This window comes from Oncorhynchus masou, unplaced genomic scaffold, assembly GCF_036934945.1.
Source record: "Oncorhynchus masou masou isolate Uvic2021 unplaced genomic scaffold, UVic_Omas_1.1 unplaced_scaffold_3007, whole genome shotgun sequence".
NCBI lineage: Eukaryota > Metazoa > Chordata > Actinopteri > Salmoniformes > Salmonidae > Oncorhynchus > Oncorhynchus masou.
Window position 1 is genome coordinate 1 of NW_027009426.1, and position 15,141 is coordinate 15,141.

The 15,141-nt window shown below is 45.4% G+C and overlaps 2 protein-coding genes across 2 annotated transcripts; one reads left to right on the plus strand and one right to left on the minus strand.

The window, feature by feature from the left end:
* Positions 1 to 2,119: 2,119 nt before the first annotated feature.
* LOC135534102 (centrosome-associated protein CEP250-like) lies at positions 2,120 to 7,210 on the minus strand (the record flags this gene model as incomplete). The annotated part of the gene is made up of 8 exons (XM_064961240.1): positions 7,141 to 7,210; positions 6,446 to 6,665; positions 6,282 to 6,340; positions 5,923 to 6,093; positions 5,264 to 5,396; positions 3,022 to 3,119; positions 2,600 to 2,732; positions 2,120 to 2,239 (listed from the first exon to the last, which is right to left on the minus strand). Coding segments are annotated over exons 2-8 (909 nt in total), but the record flags the coding sequence as incomplete, so codon positions are not given.
* A 3,485-nt stretch (positions 7,211 to 10,695) lies between these two features.
* LOC135534103 (enhancer of mRNA-decapping protein 3-like) lies at positions 10,696 to 13,239 on the plus strand (the record flags this gene model as incomplete). The annotated part of the gene is made up of 3 exons (XM_064961241.1): positions 10,696 to 10,824; positions 11,018 to 11,186; positions 13,025 to 13,239. Coding segments are annotated over exons 2-3 (379 nt in total), but the record flags the coding sequence as incomplete, so codon positions are not given.
* Between the last annotated feature and the right edge of the window lie 1,902 nt (positions 13,240 to 15,141).

Genomic DNA, 15,141 nt, shown 5'->3' on the forward strand with positions numbered 1-15,141 from the left:
AGTGGGAGGTAGGGAGAGAACAGGGCTGGGGAGACAGAGTGGGAGGTAGGGAGAGAACAGGGCTGGAGACAGAGTGGGAGGTAGGGAGAGAACAGGGCTGGAGACAGAGTGGGAGGTAGGGAGAGAACAGGGCTGGAGACAGAGTGGGAGGTAGCGAGAGAACAGGGCTGGAGACACAGAGTGGGAGGTAGGGAGAGAACAGGGCTGGAGACACAGAGTGGGAGGTAGGGAGAGAACAGGGCTGGGGAGACAGAATGGGAGGTAGGGAGAGAACAGGGAATGGAGACACAGAGTGGGAGGTAGGGAGAGAACAGGGCTGGGGAGACAGAGTGGGAGGTAGCGAGAGAACAGGGCTGGAGACACAGAGTGGGAGGTAGGGGAGAGAACAGGGCTGGAGACACAGAGTGGGAGGTAGGGAGAGAACAGGGCTGGGGAGACAGAATGGGAGGTAGGGAGAGAACAGGGCTGGGGGAGACAGAATGGGAGGTAGGGGAGAGAACAGGGCTGGAGACACAGAGTGGGAGGTAGGGGAGAGAACAGGGCTGGAGACACAGAGTGGGAGGTAGCGAGAGAACAGGGCTGGAGACACAGAGTGGGAGGTAGGGGAGAGAACAGGGCTGGGGAGACAGAGTGGGAGGTAGGGAGGGAACAGGGCTGGAGACACAGAGTGGGAGGTAGGGAGAGAACAGGGCTGGGGAGACAGAGTGGGAGGTAGGGAGGGAACAGGGCTGGAGACACAGAGTGGGAGGTAGGGAGAGAACAGGGCTGGAGACACAGAGTGGGAGGTAGGGAGAGAACAGGGCTGGAGACACAGAGTGGGAGGTAGGGAGAGAACAGGGCTGGGGAGACAGAGTGGGAGGTAGGGAGAGAACAGGGCTGGAGACACAGAGTGGGAGGTAGGGAGAGAACAGGGCTGGGGAGACAGAATGGGAGGTAGCGAGAGAACAGGGCTGGAGACACAGAGTGGGAGGTAGGGAGAGAACAGGGCTGGAGACACAGAGTGGGAGGTAGGGAGAGAACAGGGCTGGGGAGACAGAATGGGAGGTAGGGAGAGAACAGGGCTGGGGAGACAGAATGGGAGGTAGCGAGAGAACAGGGCTGGAGACACAGAGTGGGAGGTAGGGAGAGAACAGGGCTGGAGACACAGAGTGGGAGGTAGGGAGAGAACAGGGCTGGGGAGACAGAGTGGGAGGTAGGGAGAGAACAGGGCTGGGAAGACAGAGTGGGAGGTAGGGAGAGAACAGGGCTGGGAAGACAGAGTGGGAGGTAGGGAGAGAACAGGGCTGGGAAGACAGAGTGGGAGGTAGCGAGAGAACAGGGCTGGAGACACAGAGTGGGAGGTAGGGAGAGAACAGGGCTGGAGACACAGAGTGGGAGGTAGGGAGAGAACAGGGCTGGGGAGACAGAGTGGGAGGTAGGGAGAGAACAGGGCTGGGGAGACAGAATGGGAGGTAGGGAGAGAACAGGGCTGGAGACACAGAGTGGGAGGTAGGGAGAGAACAGGGCTGGGGAGACAGAGTGGGAGGTAGGGAGAGAACAGGGCTGGGGAGACAGAGTGGGAGGTAGGGAGAGAACAGGGCTGGAGACACAGAGTGGGAGGTAGGGAGAGAACAGGGCTGGGGAGACAGAGTGGGAAAGATACTAAAATGAATAGGAATAGAAGAGTCTGTATAATAGAAGAGTCTGTATAAACTGTGGAGTACTGTGGAGTACCACAAGGAAGTATTCTCTGACCCCTTTTTCTTTGTACAACAATGATTTAAAAGCTGCCTGTTCATTAGAGCGTTGGGGACAGTAACCATAAAGGTTGCTGGATCGAATCGACCAAGCTGACAAGGTAAAAATATGTCGTTCTACCCCCTGAACAAGGCAGTTATCCCACTGTTCCCCGGTAGGTCGTCATTGTAAATGAGAATTTGTTCATAACTGACTTGCCTAGTTAAAGAAAGGTTACATTTAAAATAAATAAAATGTTAACAATGAACACAGGAGTTGGCAAAACTACACAGACAGACAGACTAGGGACTTTAATCCTTGGTCAAAGGTTGTGGACACGACAGAGAACAGGGTGTCATTTGGGACAGAAACAACATTAGATGAGGCTAGTTGTTGGACTAACCTCTTTAGAGCTGTGTAGTTGCTGAAGGTCTCTCTCTGTCTCCAGGGCCTCTGCTCTCTCTTCGGCCTCTCTGAGGGCCTCTCTTAGTCTGGACAGCTCTCTCTCTGCTTTGTGCTTTTCCTGCATGGACACACGGACACACGGACACACAGACACAAGGACACACAGACACAAGGACACACAGACACACAGACACACAGACACACGAACACACAGACACAAGGACACACGGACACAAGGACACACAGACACACGGACACACGGACACACAAACACACAGACACACTGTAAAATCCTCCATATGGATTTAGTGCTGCTTAAAGTGGGGTTTTACTCTAAACAAGATTATCCTCAAGTCACCTGGTCACAGATCTGTTTGTGCTGTATCAAATCTTATGGTCGTTATGACAACAATCAGAGGAGTTGCACAAACAGATCTGGGACCAAAGAGTTTTGTCCAATGAGGTTTAAACAGTGTACCTCTCTGAACAAGTCTTGTTGTGTAACAGGTGAGGTCCTGCTGAGGGGGTTGTTGTTAGTTCTTGGGGCCGCCGGTTTGATAACAGTCAGGTTCGATCTCATCTTCAACATGTCCATCTCCAGTCGAAGAACCCTTCAGATGTAATAACATATACATGGAATTTACTGACGCCTCTTTCGGGAGTTCTTTAAATCAGGTTTGAAAACTGAGGTGAATACCAGGGTTGGGGGTCAATTTAATTTAAATTCAGTCCATTCAGGAAGTTAAATTATATCTATTTTTCTGAAATGACTGAATGGAAATGGAAATGGCCCCTGCGTGGTGAATAGCTGTCCTGTTCATCCACACTGGGATTTGGGAATGGCATGAACTCATTCAACGCCATGAATGCCATTCTTAGCGGCTTAGTCATTGTACTCACTTGTCTTGCAGTTCTCCGCGACGTCGGCTTTCTTCAAACCGGCTCAACTCAGCTGCCTCCTTCTCCTGCTCAAGACCACTCACTGCTTCTGCCAGCTGCTGTGGGGCAAACAGGTTGAGGGGTGAGCCTGAACCCCAAAGACCAGACAAAACCTGACCTACACCCCAAAGACCAAACAAAACCTGACCTGAACCCCAAAGACCAGACAAAACCTGACCTAGACCCCAAAGACCAGACAAAACCTGACCTGAACCCCAAAGACCAGACAAAACCTGGCCTGAACCCCAAAGACCAGACAAAACCTGACCTAGACCCCAAAGACCAGACAAAACCTGACCTACACCCCAAAGACCAGACAAGGCCTGGCCTGAACCCCAAAGACCAGACAAAACCTGACCTGAACCCCAAAGACCAGACAAGGCCTGGCCTAGACCCCAAAGACCAGACAAAGTCTGGCCTAGACCCCAAAGACCAGACAAAACCTGACCTAGACCCCAAAGACCAGACAAGGCCTGGCCTGAACCCCAAAGACCAGACAAAACCTGACCTGAACCCCAAAGACCAGACAAAACCTGACCTAGACCCCAAAGACCAGACAAAGTCTGGCCTAGACCCCAAAGACCAGACAAAACCTGACCTAGACCCCAAAGACCAGACAAAGTCTGGCCTAGACCCCAAAGACCAGACAAAACCTGACCTAGACCCCAAAGACCAGACAAAACCTGGCCTAGACCCCAAAGACCAGACAAAACCTGGCCTAGACCCCAAAGACCAGACAAAACCTGACCTAGACCCCAAAGACCAGACAAAACCTGGCCTAGACCCCAAAGACCAGACAAAGTCTGGCCTAGACCCCAAAGACCAGACAAAACCTGACCTAGACCCCAAAGACCAGACAAAGTCTGGCCTAGACCCCAAAGACCAGACAAAACCTGACCTAGACCCCAAAGACCAGACAAAACCTGGCCTAGACCCCAAAGACCAGACAAAACCTGGCCTAGACCCCAAAGACCAGACAAAACCTGACCTAGACCCCAAAGACCAGACAAGGCCTGGCCTGAACCCCAAAGACCAGACAAGGCCTGGCCTGAACCCCAAAGACCAGACAAAACCTGACCTAGACCCCAAAGACCAGACAAAACCTGGCCTAGACCCCAAAGACCAGACAAAACCTGACCTGAACCCCAAAGACCAGACAAAGTCTGGCCTAGACCCCAAAGACCAGACAAAACCTGACCTAGACCCCAAAGACCAGACAAGGCCTGGCCTGAACCCCAAAGACCAGACAAGGCCTGGCCTGAACCCCAAAGACCAGACAAAACCTGACCTAGACCCCAAAGACCAGACAAAACCTGGCCTAGACCCCAAAGACCAGACAAAACCTGACCTAGACCCCAAAGACCAGACAAGGCCTGGCCTGAACCCCAAAGACCAGACAAGGCCTGGCCTGAACCCCAAAGACCAGACAAAACCTGACCTAGACCCCAAAGACCAGACAAAACCTGGCCTAGACCCCAAAGACCAGACAAAACCTGACCTAGACCCCAAAGACCAGACAAAACCTGACCTAGACCCCAAAGACCAGACAAAACCTGACCTGAACCCCAAAGACCAGACAAAACCTGGTTTACACCCCAAAGACCAGGCAAAACCTGGTTTACACCCCAAAGACCAGACAAAGCCTGGCCTGAACCCCAAAGACCAGACAAGGCCTGGCCTGAACCCCAAAGACCAGACAAGGCCTGGCCTGAACCCCAAAGACCAGACAAGGCCTAGCCTGAACCCCAAAGACCAGACAAGGCCTGGCCTGAACCCCAAAGACCAGACAAGGCCTGGCCTGAACCCCAAAGACCAGACAAGGCCTAGCCTGAACCCCAAAGACCAGACAAGGCCTGGCCTGAACCCCAAAGACCAGACAAGGCCTGGCCTGAACCCCAAAGACCAGACAAAGCCTGACCTGAACCCCAAAGACCCCAAAAAACAAGTGTAGGTACAATGGTGTTGAAACACTTCCAAGAAAGAAGAAACCTTGAGAGTGGACTCTGGCTGTCCTGGGTAGAAGTTAAGAGTACATTATGACCATTAAAGACCAGTTCAGAGTGTACACAGAGATAGTAGACTTTCTGAATCATTAAAGCCAGATAGTTTCTAAGTTCAGTGTGTACACAGAGATCGTAGACCTTCTGATTCATTAAACGGCAGAATATCTCTTTTTTAAAGTCCTGAGATCTTTCTCACTTACCTTGTGTTTAATCTCCAGCAGCTGTGCAGTACTACTGCTGTGCTGCGGCTGTGTGTCTCTGTTCTTCAGCAGGTCTGTCTGGCTGTCCAGACGTCCATGGGCCTCCCGCAGCCTCTGCACCAGCTCTGCTCGCCTGCAAATACAATGCTTTATTCACAGGTTTATAAGTGTATACAAGACTTTATAATACCTTACCATAAGGCTTTGTAACATTCTATGTCACCCTAAGTAGTACCTTATAATAAGATAACATAAATACCTTATATTTATCCATGATATTTATAATGCCTTGTTATAAGGCTTATAATATAGCAGGTTATGTCTATCTAATAAGGCATTATAAAGGGTTATAATATATTGTCTCTCTAAGTACCTTGTTATAAGGCATTATAAAGGGTTATAATATATTGTCTCTCTAAGTACCTTGTTATAAGGCATTATAAAGGGTTATAATATATTGTCTCTCTAAGTACCTTGCTATAAGACATTATAAAGGGTTATAATATATTATGTCTCTCTAAGTACCTTGTTATAAGGCATTATAAAGGGTTATAATATATTATGTCTCTCTAAGTACCTTGTTATAAGGCATTATAAAGGGTTATAATATATTGTGTCTCTCTAAGTACCTTGTTATAAGGCATTATAAAGGCTCATACCTAAAGCCACTCTCTTCCAGGGCTGCTCTCAGCTCAACCCCTGGGGAGACAGGGGAGAGGGACCGGGGTGCGCCCTCGGGGGCCAGGCGGGACATCGACTGCCATCTTCTTTTGCCCAGCCCTGGGTCACTCTGTCTGCTGAAGCCACTGTCTCTGCCATTAGCGGAGGTGCTAGGACACATGAAACAGATGTCATCCATTGTAAACCATACAAGCGGCTTGAGTAAACCTACCTTTTTAAAGGGGAAAGGCAGTGCTCAAACCAACCTATAGTCAAGGTGCAGCCTTGGATAGAAGTACATTCAAAAAAAAACTAACATTGTTGTCTTTAAGGTTACAAAAAAAGCTTCAGCTCTCACCCGGTGCTCATTTTGGAGAGGAACCCTCCAGTCCTACATGCCATACTCCATGCTAAGGACTAACAGAACAAAATATCACTCAAAAATCGCCTCACCGTGATCTAAATGATTAATTCATAACACAAATCATAAGTCACCTACATAAATCACAAATCGTTCCTTACCTGAGATTTAAAGTGAGACCTGCTGTCCCACATGTCCCGATCGGTGAGGACGAGTGGACGAGAGTCTCTGAGAGGGATGAGGGAATGACTGAAGGGTATAACACCCAGTCCTCCTAACTCATCACCCCAGTCGTTGCTGCCTTCCACGTGGGAGAGGCCGTGGTTCTCACCCCCCCATAGCTGGTCCAAGTCCATCCGGCACACACTGTATCTACAGGCCCTGGTCAGAGGGTTGGAAAAAGGGGACAAGGATTGATCGAGTCTCATGTTAGTGGCAGTTCGTAGTCTGCTATTATTACCACAATTCATGGGGGATAAAAATGCGTTTGACTTTTCCAGTGTTTGTTTGTTCTGCTCTGAGTTCACACCCAATCTTTAACAATGCAGTGCGGTTAATTATAACACCGTTGTGACTGGACTCCAAATGCCTTGTGTTTGTGTTGTAGTCAAATAGAATTTGAAAAAAAATAAAATAAATCTTTACAAGGAAAACAAAATGTGGATGTATATCAAATGTTTTCTGTGTGAATTAACCTTCTGTACACTGAGTAAATGTTTTCCATCTATATACCGTTCACATGTGGCCTACTGTTAAGCACCCAAAGAAGTAACTCATATTTTTTAAATATACTGCCCATAACCAAACAACAGAATCTTTAGTGAGTAAGTATACCATATGAAAAGCTGCCTCTTACCTTGTTGTTCAAGCCCTCTCTTGTTCAATAGCTCTGTCCCTACTGCTGTCTTTCAGCTGCCCCTGATTGTGGGAGCCAGGGAGCTGTTGAGAGTGCAGCCATTGGCAGACGGTAGTCATGGTTACCTACATACAGAGTTGTCTCGTGGGTGAGCTGAAGTCCAATCCTGGGCTGGCTACATTGTCTCCCTGTGACATCACTGCTTCGGGGCAGCCTGTCTACTGTTTGTTGACATGAGATGACAGGAGTTCCACTCTGTGGAGCCTATCAAGACTGACGCTTGACATTTAAAAAAAAAATTACAGTACATTTACTAATTGATTCACCCACACATTGCAACCGAGCATTGTGAAATAAATATTTGTGTTTCATGTTTATGGTAAAGTAATCATTGTCAAAACATTACAGTAAGATTGATGTATTCTGTTATATAGCATTTGTCTCAATCTTTAACGTCATTGGAATAAGTAGGCCTATTGTATAGATGTGAATAAAGACGATGGTATGCACACGATTTAATAAGGGAAGTTGTGTTTGTGTGTTGGTATGGGACATGACGGGTGTGAGATCAATGATGACTGTAAGAGCTGTATTATAACACACTGTTATTTGCTCTGTCTCAACAGGACATTGAGAAATACTGCAGGCCACTGAGATCATAACATACAGGTATCTGCCAAAATAAAGGAAACACCAGCATAAAGTCTCTTAATGGGGCCACAACGAGTCGGCAGAACAGCTTCAATGCTCATTGACAAAGATTCGACAAGTGTCTGGATGTCACATTCGTTGAATGGAGGAGACCAAGGCGCAGCGTGATGTGAATACATTCTTCTATTTATTAACGAAGAACACTTAAAAATAAACGTGACGCTATATATAAACAAGTGCAGACACAGGCAACTAACCATAGACAATAACCCACGAAATAACCAAGGAAAAATGGCTGCCTAAATATGGTTCCCAATCAGAGACAACGATAAACAGCTGCCTCTAATTGAGAACCAATCTAGGCAACCATAGACATACATAACACCGAGACTAGTAAAACACCCATAGACATACAAAACACCTAGACAGAGGCAAAAACACATACATCACCCATGTCACACCCTGACCTAACCAAAATAATAAAGAAAACAAAGAATACTAAGGTCAGGGCGCGACACTGGAACTCTATCAGAAGGGTACGACACCATTCTTTTATGAAAAAAAAATCCATCATTTGGTGTTTTGTTGATGGTGGAAAAACGCTCCTCTCCAGTAAAACAAAAAACACAGTAGTAAAGGCCAAATTCAATATTTATCTAATCATTTATTTATAAAGTATCAGTCAAAAGTTTTGGACAAACTATTTCTACATTTCTACATTGTAGAATAAAAGTGAAGACATCAAAACTATGAAATAACACAATATGGAATCATGTAGTAACCAAAAAAAGTGTTAAATAAATCAAAATGTGTTTTTTTCGTTGAGATTCTTCAAAGTAGCCACCTGTGCCTTGACGACAGCTTTGCACACTCTTGGTATTCTCTCAACCTGCTTTACCTGGAATGCTCTTCCAACAGTCTTCTTGAAGGAGTTCCCACATATGCTGAGCACTTGTTGGCTGCTGTTCCTTCACTCTGCGATCCAACTCATCCCAAACCATCTCAATTGGGTTGAGGTCAGGTGATTGTGGAGGCCAGGTCATCTGATGCAGCACTCCATCACTCTGATTATTGGTCAAATAGCCCTAACACAGCCTGGAGGTGTGTTGGGTCATTGTCCTGTTGAAAAACAAATGATAGTCCCACTAAGTGCAAACCATATGGGAAGGCGTATCGCTGCAGAATGCTGTGGTAGCCATGCTGGTTAAGTGTGCCTTAAATTCCAAATAAATCACAGACAGTGTCACCAGCAAAGCACCCCCACACCATCACACCTCCTCCTCCATGCTTCACGGTAGGAACAAACATGTGGAGCTCATCCGTTCACCTACTCTGCATCTCACAAAGACACGTCGGTTGGAACCAAAAATCTCAAATTTGGACTCATCAGACCCAGGAATAGATTTCCACCGGTCTAATGTCCATTGCTTGTGTTTCTTGGCCCAAGCAAGTCTCTTCTTCTTAATGGTGTCCATTAGTAGTGGTTTCTTTGCGTCAATTTGACCATGAAGGTCTGATTCATGCAGTCTTCTCTGAACAGTTGATGTTGAGATGAGTCTGTTACTTATGTCTAAAGCATTTACTTCGGTTCTTGAAATTTTATGGACTGACTGACCTTCATGTCTTAAAGTAACGATGGACTGTCGTTTCTCTTTGCTTATTTGAACTGTTCCTAAAGTTAAAGCTGGTTGAGAGAGTACCAAGAGTGTGCAAGCTGTCATCAAGGCAAAAGGGTGGCTACTTTTTCAGGACCCTGTCTTTCAAAGATAATTCTTAAAAATCCAAATAACTTCACAGATCTTCATAGTAAAGGGTTTTTAACTCTGTTTCCCATGCTTGTTCAATGAACCATAAACAGTTAATGAACATGCACCTGTGGAACGGTCGTTAAGACACTAACAGCTTACAGACGGTAGGCAATTAAGGTTACAGATATGAAAACTTAGGACACTAAAGAGGCCTTTCTACTGACTGAAAAAAACACTGCTCATCTGTGTGAATGTGAATGCAGTACTTAATGCAGCTGGTGACCACACCAGATACTGACTGTTACTTTTGAATTTGACCCCCCCTTTGTTCAGGGACACATTATTCCATTTCTGTTAGTCACATGTCCGTGGAACTTGTTCAGTTTATGTCTCAGATGTTGAATCTTGTTATGTTCATACAAATATTTAAACATGTTAAGTTTGCTGAAAATAAATGCAGCTGACAGTGAGGGGACGTTTTCTTTTTTTTCTGAGTTTACATTATTTCATATGTGTAATTTCATAGTTTTGATGTCTTCACTATTATTCTAGAATGTAGAAAATAAAGACAAACCCTGGAATTGGTAGGTGTGTCTTTTGACTGGTACTGTATAATTTGTTTTATACCTAAACTAAAGGGGTCCTAAAATTCAAAATTAAATATCTAAATTGCCTATGGTATGACCATCTTATAACAATTCCACATGTCAGCTTGCCTTGCAGTGTTGCGTTGCAGAGGCAGTTGCAGTATATTCGGTGTGGTGCAGATGTTGGATTTATCGAATGTATGCGTCAAACTGTATGAGTAGACGGCTTGACATAAATGGTAGCAGAGGGTGAATGTTGAACTTTTGCATACATATCCCGGTGATGCTACATATTTTGCGCAATGATGCTGTCGGTGGGTTCGAAGTGTTAGATCACTGCGCCACTCAAGTGGCCACTGCTTAGACTGTATATATATTATTTATTAAGAGTCTAAGCAGTGGCTTAATATAATATATATATATATATATTAACTCCATGAAATTAAATGTGATAACAAAAACACAAATGTCATTGTGAATTGTGTATTTCATGTTTGGTCATATAGATGCGCCCTGCAACCCTGATGACTTTTATTTTGAAATGTGTTTGGCTACGCGCCGGAAGTTGTGCGACTCCAGCTCATGCTTCTGAAACAAAGCTAAGGACGCTTGCTTTGATCATTTTAATTATAATAGCCCATTTGGGCAACTGTTCAAATATTACATTAAAACCGTCGTTCTACGGAATATCACAAAAGGTAGGCTACATTTCTCCATGAAACGATAAGACATGTATTGCCATTCTGAACGAGAAAATTAGATCTCGTCAAAGGCCATGTTGTTAGCAAGCTGTCAACGTCAGCTAGATCTTAACTAGATAATATTTCAACTTTAAACTCAAATGTTCTCCTGACATGTGTTCATGTTCACCATGTTTGGACTCGTCACCAGACAGCATGGCTGCAGACTGGTTAGGTAGTCTGGTGTCGATAAACTGCGGAGAATCTCTGGGGGTGTACCAAGGCGAGGTGTCGTCTGTGGACCAGTCCAGCCAGACCATCACCCTCAAACAGCCCTTCCACAATGGAGTCAAGTGCCCTGTGCCCGAGGTCACTTTTAGGTACTACTGTTTATTATCTATTTTTTTGGAAATGAACTTCTCTTCATAGAGTTTCCTGAAAACGTTGCAATACGATGATTATAATAACTCAATTGTAGGCTATTGTTGTCATTATACCAGCATTTTGACTTCGATACCAGGTTTAGTATCATGATACTTAATACCAGAACGATACCAAGGTAAAAAAACAAAAAGGTGTTTAGACCAAAGTCAAAGAATAGCACTTGATACAGATCTTTTGAGTTCAATATCATTACATTTGACACATTTTGATTTTAGAATGAATGAGTAAATAAATGAGTCAATCATGCAATCAGATTTTTTTTTTTTTTTTTTGCCAATCTAACTACATAACGGCAAAAATGTATTTGAATGGTAAATCTCTCTTGATAAACTGGGTAAATCAAGATGTAGTTTAGGCCTATTCACAATACAGGTGCATGCATATTCAATAAGTGTGTGCATGCAATGAGTTGATGAGCTTGTTTTAACTGATTTCATGAGGCTAATGGTGAAAAACAATCTGTTTACTTTCTATTTTATGGTGCTGCTCAACAACATTTGCAATATCTTATTTTATAAAGGTCTCTTTATTTAATTTTACCTTTATTTAACTCGGCAAGTCAGTTAAGAATAAATTCTTATTTTCAATGACGGCCTAGGAACAGTGGGTTAACTGCCTGTTCAGGGGCAGAACGACAGATTTGTACCTTGTCCAATGCTCTAACCACTAGGCTACCTGCCACCCCTCCACTCTAACCACTAGGCTACCTGCCACCCCTCCACTCTAACCACTAGGCTACCCTACCGCCCCTCCACTCTAACCACTAGGTTACCTGCCGCCCCTCCACTCTAACCACTAGGCTACCTGCCGCCCCTCCACTCTAACCACTAGGCTACCTGCCGCCCCTCCACTCTAACCACTAGGCTACCTGCCACCCCTCCACTCCAACCACTAGGCTACCCTACCGCCCCTCCACTCTAACCACTAGGCTACCTGCCGCCCCTCCACTCTAACCACTAGGCTACCTGCCACCCCTCCACTCTAACCACTAGGTTACCTGCCGCCCCTCCTCTCTAACCACGAGGCTATCCTGCCGCTCTCTTAATAAGACCCATGACGTCATTCACACAAAGTCAGTTCGAGGCTCAAGCAAAGACAACCTTGACTGAAAGAGAAGTTAGGCGGGGGGAGACTAAGTGAATTAATAAAGTTTTGTAATCAGCAATATTTTGACTTAATATGGTTAGCATATTTTCACAAACACTGTACTAGGGTAGTGAATTGATGTTAGCTTCAGCTGTAAGCTAGCAAGGAAAGTTAGCCTACAAAGCTGGTAGCTACCGGTATGTTCTTGCACTGAGGTGTTCTAGCCTCTACTGGACATTGTTTTGGGAACAGTAATTAACAGTTTCAACATTTCTACATGTCATGTTGCATTATCAATGATGTATATAAACCCTAGATTGCTGATGCTATGTATTGGCCATTGAAAGGCTTTGACGTCCCCGGTCGGCCATATTGGCATTCCTCAGTAGGAGCAGTCCACCACAGGAAATAATGGAATTCTATAGTATTTCAATTACATGTTTAAAGGACTAATGACAGGCTGTGTCACACTTCTCTCTTGTCAAATGATACAGATGTACACAGCATGAATTAATTCAGGAGAAAATACCTTCAAAGTTGTCAAACCATTTTGCCTATAAGGCTATATGATTGCCTACAAGGGTTGAGATCAATTCTATTTTCACAGTCCAGAATTCCCTGTTGTCGACCACAGTGCCGTGGACGTCAGCCATTGTGTGACTGTCTATGACTGTCTATTCTCCCACAGTGCCGTGGACATCAAGGAGCTGAAGGTCCTGGATATAGTGAGTGGTAGAGGTGGTGTGGTTCCGAAGAGCAGCGATCCGGTCTCAGTCCCACACCGAGGACACCATAAGACCCAGGACAGGCTGGCTTCACCGCAGCAGTGCTCTAAAAGCTTCGGAGATAAACACCTGGAGGTGCCGGGCCAGTCCAAGGGTTTCAGACGGAGACACAACTCCTGTAAGTACCAGAACACTGCCGGGTCAGGGTCATTAGGCACCAATAGAAACCAGAACACTGCCGGGTCAGGGTCATTAGGCACCAATAGAAACCAGAACACTGCAGGGTCAGGTTCATTAGGCACCAATAGAAACCAGAACACTGCAGGGTCAGGTTCATTAGGTACCAATAGAAACCAGAACACTGCCGGGTCAGGTTCATTAGGTACCAATAGAAACCAGAACACTGCAGGGTCAGGTTCATTAGGTACCAATAGAAACCAGAACACTGCAGGGTCATTAGGTACCAATAGAAACCAGAACACTGCAGGGTCATTAGGTACCAATAGAAACCAGAACACTGCAGGGTCATTAGGTACCAATAGAAACCAGAACACTGCAGGGTCATTAGGTACCAATAGAAACCAGAACACTGCAGGGTCAGGTTCATTAGGTACCAATAGAAACCAGAACACTGCAGGTTCATTAGGTACCAATAGAAACCAGAACACTGCAGGGTCATTAGGTACCAATAGAAACCAGAACACTGCAGGGTCAGGTTCATTAGGTACCAATAGAAACCAGAACACTGCAGGGTCATTAGGTACCAATAGAAACCAGAACACTGCCGGGTCAGGTTCATTAGGTACCAATAGAAACCAGAACACTGCCGGGTCAGGTTCATTAGGTACCAATTGAAACCAGAAAACTGCAGGGTCATTAGGTACCAATAGAAACCAGAACACTGCAGGGTCATTAGGTACCAATAGAAACCAGAACACTGCAGGGTCATTAGGTACCAATAGAAACCAGAACACTGCCGGGTCAGGTTCATTAGGTACCAATAGAAACCAGAACACTGCAGGGTCAGGTTCATTAGGTACCAATAGAAACCAGAACACTGCAGGGTCATTAGGTACCAATAGAAACCAGAACACTGCAGGGTCAGGTTCATTAGGTACCAATAGAAACCAGAACACTGCCGGGTCAGGTTCATTAGGTACCAATAGAAACCAGAACACTGCAGGGTCATTAGGTACCAATAGAAACCAGAACACTGCAGGGTCATTAGGTACCAATAGAAACCAGAACACTGCAGGGTCATTAGGTACCAATAGAAACCAGAACACTGCAGGGTCATTAGGTACCAATAGAAACCAGAACACTGCAGGGTCATTAGGTACCAATAGAAACCAGAACACTGCAGGGTCATTAGGTACCAATAGAAACCAGAACACTGCAGGGTCAGGTTCATTAGGTACCAATAGAAACCAGAACACTGCAGGGTCAGGTTCATTAGGTACCAATAGAAACCAGAACACTGCAGGGTCAGGTTCATTAGGTACCAATAGAAACCAGAACACTGCAGGGTCATTAGGTACCAATAGAAACCAGAACAATGCAGGGTCAGGTTCATTAGGTACCAATAGAAACCAGAACACTGCAGGTTCATTAGGTACCAATAGAAACCAGAACACTGCAGGGTCATTAGGTACCAATAGAAACCAGAACACTGCAGGGTCATTAGGTACCAATAGAAACCAGAACACTGCAGGGTCAGGTTCATTAGGTACCAATAGAAACCAGAACACTGCAGGGTCAGGTTCATTAGGTACCAATAGAAACCAGAACACTGCAGGTTCATTAGGTACCAATAGAAACCAGAACACTGCAGGGTCATTAGGTACCAATAGAAACCAGAACACTGCAGGGTCATTAGGTACCAATAGAAACCAGAACAATGCAGGTTCATTAGGTACCAATAGAAACCATAACACTGCAGGGTCATAAGGTACCAATAGAAACCAGAACACTGCAGGTTCATTAGGTACCAATAGAAACCAGAACACTGCCGGGTCAGGTTCATTAGGTACCAATAGAAACCAGAACACTGCAGGTTCATTAGGTACCAATAGAAACCAGA